This window comes from Dryobates pubescens, chromosome 13, assembly GCF_014839835.1.
Source record: "Dryobates pubescens isolate bDryPub1 chromosome 13, bDryPub1.pri, whole genome shotgun sequence".
NCBI classification, from domain to species: Eukaryota; Metazoa; Chordata; class Aves; order Piciformes; family Picidae; genus Dryobates; species Dryobates pubescens.
Genome location: NC_071624.1, coordinates 26,533,368 through 26,545,148, shown reverse-complemented (window position 1 = coordinate 26,545,148; position 11,781 = coordinate 26,533,368). Strand labels below are relative to the sequence as shown.

The window sequence follows — 11,781 nt, the reverse complement described above, 5'->3', positions numbered from 1 at the left end:
GGCTGGAACCCACTACTCACCATCCTCCTCCCAGCCCTCGGCCACTCCTGCCAGCTCATAGTGCTTCTTGCGCAGCTCCCCCAGCTTCTGCCGCTCCTTCTGCAGCTGGTTTTCCAGCTCCAGCACCCGCACCTGGAGGGCATCAGGCATGCCATGGCCACCCCTCACCCTGGCACAGCACCTGGGAGCTCCAGCTAGACAGAGCCGTGCTGGGCTGGGCACCCCTCTTTCACACCCATTAAATCCCCAGTATAGAGCCCAAAGACAACAGAGGTAGATCCTGTGAGCTCTCCAATGGCAAGAGGTCCTGGGGAGGGGGTAAAGTTCAGGTGGACGCTGCCTGTGTCAGCAGATGAAGGCAGAGTGACCCATTTGGGCACCCAGGGAAGGGGAATTCCCTCAGGATGCCCTATGCCAGGTGGAGGCGAGTGCTGTGGGGCAGCCCAGTGGGCACACAGGACAGAGGTTGCTGTGCCATGATGAGGATGGTATTGGGGAAGGCTCAAGGACCAACTTCATGTGGCAAACCCATCTGTTCCCTTCACACCTTTGGCTTTCCCCATGAGCTGGTGCTACCTGAGGACAGGCAGCTGGACAGTGAGTCCCCCACCCACCTCTCCCCAAGCCTGGGTAGCCTCCCACAAGCCCAAACAAGGCACTACTGGGTGTGTTTCCAAAACATGGGGCAACCTCCTACCTGTGAGTCCATCTCCTGACGCTTGATCTGGGTGAGAGTCATGCTGGAGAAGTCCATGCTGTCTGTGAAGAAAGACACCACCAGCCCACTTCAAGCTCTGCTCCCCAGCTCAGACTCCCCAGCAGCTCTGATGCCACCAACAGGGTCTGCCACCATGGGGCACACAGACAGTGAGCAAGGGGCAGCTGCAGGCAGAGACCACCTGGGACATGGCCAACCAAAGACGGTGAGTGTGAAGAGCAGAGGCTTCGGGGCAAATCCATGCTCAGCAGCCCATATTTACCTTTCTCCTCCACCTGTGACTTCCCAGCCTTGGTGGAAGCCACCACACCAGCTGTGGCCTGGTTGACACCTCGAGAGGCTTGCTGGAGCTTGCAAAGGTTGGCGCTGTCTTTGTCTGCCTTCACCTGCCAGGGCAGCAAAAAGGGGCACGCTCACACCCTGCCAGCTGAGCAGATCCCCACAACGGTGGCCTCCTAACAGCACCAGGCTCCTACCTTAGAGGCTGCCACAAGCTGGGCAGTGCTGGCGGCAATCTCCCGGGAACAGACCATCAGCTCCTCGAATGTTCCCTTGCCTTGCACCACCAGGTCAGCAGCGTCACTGTGAGAGGGCGGAGAGAGAGGGGCTGGAGCATCCTTCTGCAACCCTCATCTCCTTCCTTGTGGGGACAGCAGGACCCTGCCCTCCTCCAGTGACAGTGGCACTTACACCATGACAGTGGCACTTACACCATGACAGTGGCACCCCAGCCCACAGCCTTGGAGGCAGAGATGAGGCCCTCGGTCCAGCGGGAATTCTTGGCATAAAACTCCTTGGGGGATGCTGCACCCTGCCATGGGGAAAAGGACAGTTGTGAGCTGGGGCCAAGAGGGTGGCAGGGCCTGGGACCCCAAGCCCCCATCTCCCAGGGCAACAGAGTAAGTCAGGGTTTCCTTTAGGTCATGTATGGAAGCTGCAGAGGCACCGAATCTAGCGGCTCACAGGGTGCCCTATGTGGGAAGGGAGATCAGGGACCTCCATGACACCCTGGGGACCACAGGCAGGATGAGACCCCGGGGTTGGGGCGGGAGCTCCTGGCAGCCAGTGCCGATTCCCCAGTGGGCCAAGACTTGGAGCAGCACATCCTCAGCAAGTACATGGTGACTCTTGACTGGCCAAGCCCCTCCGGCCCTGTGCCCTGCCAGCACCCCTGCCCTGGCTCACCCGTCCGCTCTCCACAATCTCTCTCTGGAGGTCCTTGGAGGCTAGGACCAGGATGTGGATGGCCTGCATGAGGCCAGTGCAGGAGCCCAGGATCCTGCAAGACAAACTCTGCTGAGCCCCTTTGGTGGGGAAGGGAGACCCCAGAGCCATGGGACAACCACTCCATCTGTGGCACTGGGCCTCATCATGCCTGCCTAGCTCTCTCCTGCACCCTGGGCAACCACTCACCTCTCATTCACTTCCAGTTTGACCCCGGTGTCACCAGCCCGTGCCTTGTTCAGCATCTCCTGGTAGAGGGGGGAGAGGCCATGTTAAGCCCCACTCACCACCCTGGCTTTGTGCCAGTGGTCCCAGCAGACACAGGACTCATGGGTGCCTTGTAGCATGCGGTGACCCTCACCTCGATGCGGGCAGATGCTGTTTCGATAGCTGCTGCTGTTGCTGCCATCTCCTTGTCCACCAGGTCACCCAGCTCCTCCTGCTTGATGTCCAGCCCTTTGGGCCGCAGCTCCTGGGGACGGGATAGAAAGGACCATCTAGCTGTGGCACTGCCCCTCTAGCTGTGGCACTGCCCCTCTAGCTGTGCCTGCCACGACCTGACCTCATCCCACCAGCGCCCACCTCCCCGATGGCACTGATCCGGCCCAGGCAGGTTGTCACGGGGCTGCAGTCGGCGCCTTCTGCCGTCCCTGGGTCTTGCAGGGCTCTGAGGTAGCTCACAGCCTCGCTGCCGCACTGCTTGCACATCTCCAGCAGACCTGCATGGGCAAGAAAGAGAGGCTGAGGGTACTACACGTGGGGACAGAGACATCTGGTCCCTGCCCAACCCAGCATCCTACTTGCCCCAGTGTCCTGCTTTCAGCACCCTGCCCACCCCAGTCCCCTGCCTGCCTTGGCCCCTTCCCAATCCAGCATCCTGCCCAACCCAGCACCCTGCCCACCCCAGCGGGTGGCACTCACGGTCGGCGGGCTCCATGGGGGCCACATGGGAGGTAGCACTGCCCTGCACGAGGGTGTCGCTGACGAGGTGGGCGAAGAGGGCCAGGCAGGGCAGCAGCGAGCCCACGGCTGTGACGGGAGAGCAGACACACACCTCAGCCCCAGTGGGTGCTGCCCACCCAGCCCACGAGTACCAGAACTGCCCTTTGCCCCCACCCCATGACTAGAGCTGCTGCTGGCTCTCACCTGCACGATTGGAAAGGTATTTGCCATGTGCCTCCCGCAGCCGCTCCACACACTCAGAGGCTGCCAGAGTCCTGGACAGGAGGCAATCTGCAGGCATACAGATGGGCAGGGCTCAAAACATGGGCATGGCTGCTCTCCACCGCTGGCACAGCCCAGAGGACAGCACGGAGCAGGGCTCTGCATGGCAGCACAGGGCTGGATAACGCCAGGCTTGGCAAGCACCAGGGAACCCACCTGCCGAGCCGGTGCAGCCGATGTGAGCAGGATCCTCCAGGCGACTGAGGGCATCCTGCACCATCCGCTCGGCCTCTCGAGCGGTGCCCTGCAGCAGGGCAAACTGCTCCTCGGCCAGGCGCTGCTGCCCTGCCTGCTCCTCGCTCTCCTGCCAAGCCAACACGGATGTCACAGTCCCCACCGTGCCAGCTGGGAATCGACCCCACATCCCACCACTGCCTCCAGCTCTGCCAAACCCCTGCAGCTCAAAGGATGCCAGGATGCCCCGTACCAGCTGTGCCCCTGGGGTACCTTGTCTCGCAGCTGGGTCTGCAACGTCTCCAGCTCCCGCTTGCTGCTCTCCTGCTCACGGCTGAGTGTGGCCTGCAGCTGCTGGAGCTCGGCTCTCAGGGCAGCCATCTCCTCTCTATGCTGCTCTGCTGCCCGGCTCAGGCTGTCCCTCTCCTGCTCCAGGCCTGCGATCCGAGTGCTCTGCTCTGCTCCCACCTGAGTGGGCACAAAACAGCGGCTCTGACTGTGCCAAGGGCTAACACCAGTCTGGGGATTTGTTCATGGTCCAGGCTCAGGCCACCCTGCCCATCCTTGCTTGGTGCACTGCAGCCTGGTGCAGGTCACAGCCTTGCATCACCCACTGCCCAGCAGCACCCTTGCAGCACTGACAGCCTTGCCTGGGGCTGGCTAAGGATCCCTGGGGAGCCTTTTCACTTTTATCAGTGAAAATTCGCTTTTATTATGACTGCAGCATCCTGATGGAGGAGCGGATGAAGGGTGCTGGCTGCTGGGTCTGTCCTATCCCCACCCTGCTGCAGCGTGTCTGGCCAACCTAGGGATGGGCAGATGCATTTTCCTGCCAGTTTCTGCCTTCTACAATGAACCTGGAAAGCCCTGCTGTCTTCCACAGCCATGAAACACCCTGTGGCACAGCAGCAAGCCCACACAAAAGCTGGTGATGTAATGGCACAGTCCCTGTCTGGGCTTTGCAGCAGGCAGAGCCATCAATGATCCAGGAGACTCTGCATGTGCTTGCACCTGGGAGTGTTAAACCCCCTGGTATGACTGATGTGGGAAGGAAGAGGACAGGGAGTTGGTTATCACATTAAAGGTGGGTAACACCTCACCCAAGCATCATGACAGCAGACAGACCTCCCCTTCGCCCAGGCTGCCCATCCCAGGATGCTGGTGGGGTTGGTGGTGACCACCCTTGGGTTTTCACCTGTGTGCTGGACTCAAGGGTGCCCTGAAGGACCTGCAGCTCCTGCTTGCTGGCTGCCAGCTCACGTTTCAGTGTGTCCAGCACCTCTGCCTGTTCCTGAGACTGTGGGCAAAAGGAGAGGTTGCTGGCACTGGTGCTCCACAGGGGAGCCCACCCTCCATCCTTGGCGTCCCTTCCCGTCCCTACTCACCTTCCTCTGTGCCTGCTCACTCACACGCTGGAAGGAGTCCTCCAGCTCCTTCTTCTCCCGCTCCACATCCCCCTGGGCCTGCCTGGCCACCGTCACCTGCTTGGTCACCTCTGCGTTCTGGAGAGGGCAGAGAGAGAGCTCAGCAACCCTGTCGGGGGGCTGGCTGGGAAAGGGGATATCAGGGGAGAGTTCAGGGAGCCCACCTTCCGCAGCAGGTCCGCATGGTTCTGCACCAGCTCACTGTACTTCTCCTTCAGCTTGCTGTAGCGCTGCTCGTTGGCCTGTGCCCGCCCTGCCGGGCACCAAGAGGGACACTGAGGTGAGCAGCCAGGACAACCCCCACCCCACACACCCACCGGGGGCTCACCCTCACCCCGGCTCTCCCTGCTCACTTTCGATCTCCGTCAGGCTCCTCTGCGCCTTCTCGGTGTCCTCCCGCTGCTTCTTCAGCTCCTCCAGCTCGGTGCGCAGGAACTCGCTCTCGTCCTGGGCCTGCTGCTTCAGGTGCCGCTGCTCGGCCAGCTCGGCCTCCAGCTCGCTGGCACGGCCCCGCAGCTGCACCGTGCCTCGTGCGCTCTGCGGGGCGGCACCGCCGCTGGATGCTGACCCCTGCCAGCACCTGCTGGCACCCACCCCTCGGGCAGCATCACTCAGAGCCCCAAATGCAGCAAGCTGAGATGTTGCGGATGCCCGGAAGGGATGGAGCCCCCACCCCCATCCTGGCACACCCTCGTATGGGCAGGGAGGGCTGTGCCAGGGATGAAGAACCCACTGGGGACAAGGCAGGACAGACAGGGTCTCCACCTCACCCACCCATGGGTACAGCTAGCACCCCACCAGTCCAATTCCCAGTGTGAGCTGCCAGGTCTCATCCTGCCCCTGGACTGCCACACGGGTGCTCACTGCATGACATCACCAGACAAGTGTCACCCACCTCAGCTTTGAAGTTCTCCAGCTCCTCCTTCAGGGCTGCAGTCTCCCCATAAAGCTGCTCGATTAACCTGTCCCTGAGAAGGACAGACACCAGATGCATCCTCAGTGCCACCAGCCATGCTGGTGCCATGGGGACAAATTCTGGGAGAAGTGTTCCCTCTGCCACTGCAACTGCTGTGCCATGGGAGCCTGGCAGGTGGCTGCAGTGCCACACCAGGGAGGGAGCTCCTGGTCCGGCACCTCCAGGACTGCTCACTTGTCATCCTTGTTCATCCCATTCTGGCTGCTGAAGTTGAAGGGGTCGCTGCTGAAAGAGCTGCCGAAGATGTCATCAAACTTGTTGTCAAACAGGCTCTGTGGGGACAGCAGCATGGACCTGGGGTGAACCCACCATCCCCTGGTAGTCCTTATCCCCTCCACGTCCCTGGTGGCACCACCAAGTCAGCCCCACATGCTGGCTGCTGCCTGCTCCTGCTGCCTGGACACCAAGGCTGGATCCCTCCCACTGCTCCCAGGGCCTTGAATGTGTTGAACATGGAGCATCTCTTGTCTGTCCCCAGAAGACCCCCAAGCATGTCACCACACCCCCCTTCCCCTCCTAAAACACTCAGTGCCTGAGGAAAACCCCTGGTGGAGAAGGGCATGAAAACCTAACACAAACACTCAGAGCTGAGGAGTGGTGCTGGGAAACCGAACATCTCCAGCCAGCACTGGAGGGCACCAAACCACCAAGAGAAGCACTGTGAGATGAACTCAGTCTGGCTCAGACCTAGCAGCACCCACTTGCAACACCCAGCACAGACTTGGCTCCCTGCAGTCATGCTCCTCAGCACCCATATGTGACACCCAGCACCCACACAGTCCCCTGAAGTGATGCCCCCAAGCATCCAAGGCCATCCCAGCTGTCTCACTCCCTATCGTAGCATGGTTTGGGAGAACTAGCCCCAGTTTTGGAGCTGAAGGGCACTCACCATCCTCTCCACAGCCCAGGGGGCATGGGCTGTGCCAGGGTGGCTCACCTGTGAGGCTGTGTCCATCTCCACCAGGTCTGTGATGGGCTCACTGTCGGGTGAGGACGCCTCGGCAGGGATGACCACCACAGGGCTGATGTGCTCCGAGAGCGCCGAGGCACGCAGGAAGTTGGGAGGGTTCTGGTGAGGGAGGGCAGCATGGCAGGGCTGGGAAGGACCAGCATTGCCACGGGGCTTTGGGCATGGCTGGCCAACATCCTCTCCTGATGCTGAGCTGACTTTGCCCAGAGCCATGGGAATGGAGCCAGAATGCACAAGGATGGATCCCAGCAAGGGCTAAGGGTTGCTGTGAGAGGGATCTCAGCTCCATCCCGCAGGATTCCATCCAGGGAGGGATTCAAGGATGAGCCCCACATTGCCACCAGCCCCAGAAAGCCAAGCAAGGTGGCAGGGGTCCTTTTGGGGCACTTTCCCAGTCAGATGGTGAGCCTGGGGACCAGGGACCACAGGGGCTCACCTCTGGCAGCTGTGGGATCTGAATCAGCCGCTTGAAGTACTGCAGGTTGCTGGAGCGGTAGAAGAGGTCCTTCAGCCTGCGAGGGGCAGGGAGTGGTTAGGGATAGCTCTTGTCCAACCCAGACACCCCATCCCAAAAGTGGGTAGCTCCAACCCCTCAGCTGCCTTCAGGAGGGTGTCAGGGGGCCACCACACTGTGCCCAAGGGGATGGCCATGTGTGAGAGGCATTTTGGGCTGCAATCACACACTACTGACTCATGTCCCATTTTCCACTCTGCTCACCCAACATCCAGTTTGGGCATCCCTGGGGTCTCCCTACTGACAACCCCCCACCACGCTCAGCTTCTCAGCCTGTCCCCAGACTTTCATCTCAGCAACTCAGCTGTAAACTGTAAACATTTAAAGCTGCAATTAAAGGGCTTGAGGGTTTGAAACCCTCGGGTGTGCCAGCAGCAGCTGAACGCCTCGTTAGAATTAATAACGCTGGTGCCTGGTAATTCAATAGCTCTGCATTAGCCAAGCGTCCTGCAGGAAGCTCCAGGGAAAGCAGAGGTCAAAGCAGGCTGGATTTTCAGAGCCCCAAGCAAGACTGACTCCTGCACTTCCCCTTCTCCATCATTCAGCTGCTGAGCCCTGGCACAAGGACTCAGGCATCCCCCTGCGCTCCCTCTGCCCTGTGAGCACCCCAGGAGCATTGCTGGCACTGGGATGGGCACTCACTTTCTGAACTGCTCCAGGAAGCGATCCCGGTGGCCCTGCAGTGTGTCTGCTGGCAGACCTGGAAAAGCAGCAAGCAGAAACGTCAGCAGGCACCTCCATGCCAGGAAGGGGTACGGATCAGGGGGTAACCCACTGGCACAGCCATGTGGGGATGGATCTTCCCCAGAGATGGCCACCCTCCTTCTGGGGTCTGGATGCCCTGGGCTCAGCATCCTGCTGCAGAAGGGGTTCACATTCATTCCAGACACCCCCAGGGCAGGGAAAGGCAGTGAGCTGGTGCTCAGGCAGCTGCCACCACTACACAAGGTCTTGGGGTACATGGAGTCTGCAGACAGTGCCTGGGAGTGCTTCTGGTGGGCAGTGACTCTGCAGCCAAGAAGAGTTTGGTAGGGCAGGCTCCCAGGACAGCTCAGTCCCCCAGTGCTTGCATGTCCTTGTCCCTTGCCCTGGTAACTCCCTTCACTCCCCTACAGAGGCCGTGAAGGAGAAGGGGGAAGCGCATAGCCCAGCCTGAGCGGAGTGCTGACCCCTGTGTCCCTCTTTGTGTCCACTCCCTGCCTGAGACAGTGGTGCTGGGGACACTCACAGGAGTGGAGCTTGAAGAGCAGCTTGACAGTGTAGTCGTAGAGGTGGCTGCAGTCCAGGATCACCTGAATGAGAGGCGCCAGGCGGCACTGCCCCGCGGCTGTCACCGACACCGAGCGTGACATGTCCAGGGAGCTGAACACTGCAGGGAAGGGGCAACAGGATCAGTGGCCCACCACCCCCAGATACAGAGCTGATTCCTTAGATGTAGTCTCTGGCAGGGCAGGGTGGGAGCTTACCCGTCTGGAAGAGGTTCAGCTCACACTCCAGGTAGTCAAACATCTCCACTGTCAGCTGAAAACTAGAAGAAAGGGATGGGGATGGTTGAGGAGCATCCCTGCCACCACCCATGGGCCTCAACCTGGGCCAGATGCCACTTCAGAGTGATGAGAAGGTGCTCTGGTGTGGATGCATCAACCCCGCACAGGGTGTCTGCCCCTTCCCAGCACCTGTGGCAGGGCTGGGAGGAAGGTGCAAGGTCCCATTCCCAGCTGGTGGTGCTGCCTGTAAGGCTGGGAAACACCCTGCCACCCTGCCTGCAGCCACCCCCAGCCCTCACCTCCCACCCCTGCCCCACGCTCACAAATTGTTGACGTCGTTCTCCCCTGCCTCGTCGAGCTGCCGGTCGGACATCTGGAGATTGCCAGGGAAGCGAGGATTCTGTGTGGGCAAACAGGAGTTGGGAAAGGGTTCTGCAGGATCTCCTGCTCCAGCCACAGCTCTGGGAGCACCAGAGTTGCAGATTTAGCTGGCAGCCTTGGTGCAAGAGAATGGGATGGCTCTTTGGATGTGGCAAGTGAGTGATGCAGGGGGGTAATGGGGGCTAAGATGAGGTCTGCTGAGTCTCAGGTGATCACAACAATCCCAGTCCAGAGGGCCTGTATGGAGGCACCCATGGCCCAAAAGCTCAAAGGTCCCCAGAAGCTCTGCCCACTCCAGAGCTTCATGGCCTCTTCCACCTCAGCCCATCCAAGATACCTGGGAGAGACGTGCATCCCAAAGCTGGGGATCTTTTACTGCTTCTTGTAGTACCTCAATTCCCAGCCCAGCCCAAATGCCTCCAAGGAGCCACAAAACCATCAGGCCCTGAGGCCACTTTTAATCCAGGCTAAGGCTGGACCCTGGCAGCCTGGGACATGTTTGATGGTAGCTGCAGGAAGGTCACGACAGATGAGAGGACCCTCGGGGGTGACAGCTCTGCCAGGCCCTGTTCTGCACTGTCATTTGTCACCACTTTCACACCAGTGCCCCATCACATGGTCATGGGAACAGGGACAGGACAATGCTCACCTTGGTGTGAAACTCCATCTTGGTTCTCAGCAGTTTGAGGTAGATGCTGCAGAGCTGTCCATAGCCCTCACTCAGGTGGCCCTAGGGACACCATAAAACTGTTGAGACCCGGGGCAGGTGTGAAAAAACCTTCACCCCTTGCAGGTTGACCAATTCCTCCCTTATCTCCCCCAAAACCCAAGCCAAACCCCTCCTCATTGGCACAGAAGCTGCAGACCAGCTTGCAGCACATTTGCTGGAAGGCTTTGGTCAAGACCTTCTCATCACCTTCTCCACAGATTCCAATGCTGCACTTAACTGCCAGAGCTGAGTTTTACTGGGTTTTGTCAAGAGAGGAAGAAGGTGTTTGGCTTTGGTGGAAGGGGATGTTGAACTCAACCAGTAAACTCAGTATGGGGAGGTCAGGACAGCCACAGGTCAGCCAGAGCCTGGCTCCTCCTGGGCCAAGGATGAAACCATCATCCAAGCTCATACTAGTCCCAGCCTGGATGGCAAGGGACCCCTGGGGTGTCCCCACCACAGCTGCTGGTGGGGTTGGCCACTTACCCACATCCTGCTCATGTCACTCAGCTCATTCTTGTATCTCAAGGAGTCTTTCAGGACCTGGAGGAATGACCACAGTAATAAGCAGAAGCATGGGCAGCAGGCAGGGCAAGGCATGCCATACTTGGAGCTGGCAGTTGGGGTGAGGAGTGAGAGGTCTTGATGTGTTTCCAACCCTGCAGCCTGCCAGTACTGCCAGCCTCAGGGTGCCTCAGTTCCCCCAGCTGCACATGGGGCAGAAGGATCCTTGCTGATGGCTTCCACATCAATTTTCTGCGCCAAGTGGTTTCCTCCTTCACCGGTGCTGCAGTCAGCACTGGCATTTGCAGTTCAAGGCAGGAGTGCCAGGCAGAGCAGTGCTAGGAAGGCTTTAGCAGAGTGAGCAGGGAGGGGGTCTCTGTGCTGGTCCCCATTCAGGAGTGACCCTCCAGGAGAGCACCAACCCACCAGCATCTCCCACCACCCTGTGCAGCCCTGCAGGGGAAAGGGTTTGGGCTGGGGGCAGCTGCCAAGCTGAGGCTGCAGCACTCACGTTGGAGTGGCCGTCCCGGAGCAGCTTGTGGAAGACGTGGCAGAACTTCCAGCAGAGCACAGCGTTGCCTGACAGCGGCAGCCGGTTCACCACAGACCAGAAGGTCTGTGCCCCCTTCTCGTGGTGCGTGCCCAGGATGCATGGTGCTGGCCAGTCAAGGAAATGCTCCTGTGCCCTTCAGCAGTGATGGAGAGCGGCCACCCCGGAGCCGGCACCCGCGGAGCCGAGGGGAGCCAGGCCGCTGCAGGGGGCTGAGAAGCTGCCAAGCCCAGGCTGTCCCCGGGGGTGGCACACACCCTCCCCTCTCCTCCAGCCCCATGCCGCCACTCTGGGCACACCATGGCACGCTCAGGGCTGGGTTTGGCTTGGCATCCTCTGCCAGGATGCTGGGGATCTGGCTTTTAGTAGCAGCACGCTCACAAGCACCTCTGGGGATTAAACATCCTGACCCCAGGCAGAGAACCTGCTGCAAGAATCTATCCATCCCATGGGACGGCAGCACAGGGAGCACAGGGTTGGGCACCCACCCAAAAACAAAGGCTGCAGCAGCAGGAGCAGGGACCCTGTGCTTGCTGGAAACCCCCCAGCCATCGGCGAGAGGCCCCCATCCCAGCCACCCTCAGCATCCCCAGCAGCCAGCCTGCAGTGCTGGCCCCTCTCCCCATGTGCCAACTCGCCACTGCCCCTTTTCCGGGCAGCCCCAGCCCCGCTCCCACGCTGGCTTGTCCCAGGGCCAGCTTCGGGAAGGATATTTCTGGCGTGCTTCTCCTTGACAGCCACTTCCTGCGCATTAATGGCCTTATTGATGCTGACAGTCTGCAAAAGAGAAGTGGTGTAAGGGGTGGGGGGGAGGTGAGACGGGAACAGTTCAGGCTCCTCTCTGCTCCCCCTCACCCTCCGAGACCCCCCGGCTCTGCCGGCACCTGTCGGCGGTTGGGTGCCATCCAGGTCCCCGGCCCCCTGCT

At 60.2% G+C, this 11,781-nt stretch overlaps 1 protein-coding gene across 2 annotated transcripts in view; it reads right to left on the bottom strand.

Moving 5' to 3' along the window:
• Nucleotides 1-11,781, bottom strand: part of HIP1 (huntingtin interacting protein 1) — a 44,024-nt gene that overhangs the window by 519 nt on the left and 31,724 nt on the right. For both annotated transcript variants that reach the window (XM_054166489.1, XM_054166490.1), the window contains exons 2-30: nt 11,569-11,632; nt 10,817-10,959; nt 10,288-10,344; nt 9,742-9,822; nt 9,035-9,111; nt 8,691-8,752; nt 8,453-8,593; nt 7,867-7,924; nt 7,147-7,222; nt 6,678-6,809; nt 5,915-6,012; nt 5,660-5,732; nt 5,118-5,301; nt 4,929-5,017; nt 4,726-4,842; nt 4,536-4,637; nt 3,614-3,808; nt 3,323-3,470; nt 3,089-3,175; nt 2,864-2,971; nt 2,525-2,661; nt 2,304-2,414; nt 2,132-2,190; nt 1,904-1,997; nt 1,429-1,529; nt 1,195-1,300; nt 981-1,104; nt 698-759; nt 21-132 (exon numbers count right to left, since the gene is read on the bottom strand). In XM_054166489.1, the coding sequence (XP_054022464.1) occupies nt 21-132; nt 698-759; nt 981-1,104; nt 1,195-1,300; nt 1,429-1,529; nt 1,904-1,997; nt 2,132-2,190; nt 2,304-2,414; nt 2,525-2,661; nt 2,864-2,971; nt 3,089-3,175; nt 3,323-3,470; nt 3,614-3,808; nt 4,536-4,637; nt 4,726-4,842; nt 4,929-5,017; nt 5,118-5,301; nt 5,660-5,732; nt 5,915-6,012; nt 6,678-6,809; nt 7,147-7,222; nt 7,867-7,924; nt 8,453-8,593; nt 8,691-8,752; nt 9,035-9,111; nt 9,742-9,822; nt 10,288-10,344; nt 10,817-10,959; nt 11,569-11,632 (2,998 nt within the window). The remainder of the gene's footprint in view (nt 1-20; nt 133-697; nt 760-980; nt 1,105-1,194; nt 1,301-1,428; nt 1,530-1,903; nt 1,998-2,131; nt 2,191-2,303; nt 2,415-2,524; nt 2,662-2,863; nt 2,972-3,088; nt 3,176-3,322; nt 3,471-3,613; nt 3,809-4,535; nt 4,638-4,725; nt 4,843-4,928; nt 5,018-5,117; nt 5,302-5,659; nt 5,733-5,914; nt 6,013-6,677; nt 6,810-7,146; nt 7,223-7,866; nt 7,925-8,452; nt 8,594-8,690; nt 8,753-9,034; nt 9,112-9,741; nt 9,823-10,287; nt 10,345-10,816; nt 10,960-11,568; nt 11,633-11,781) is intronic.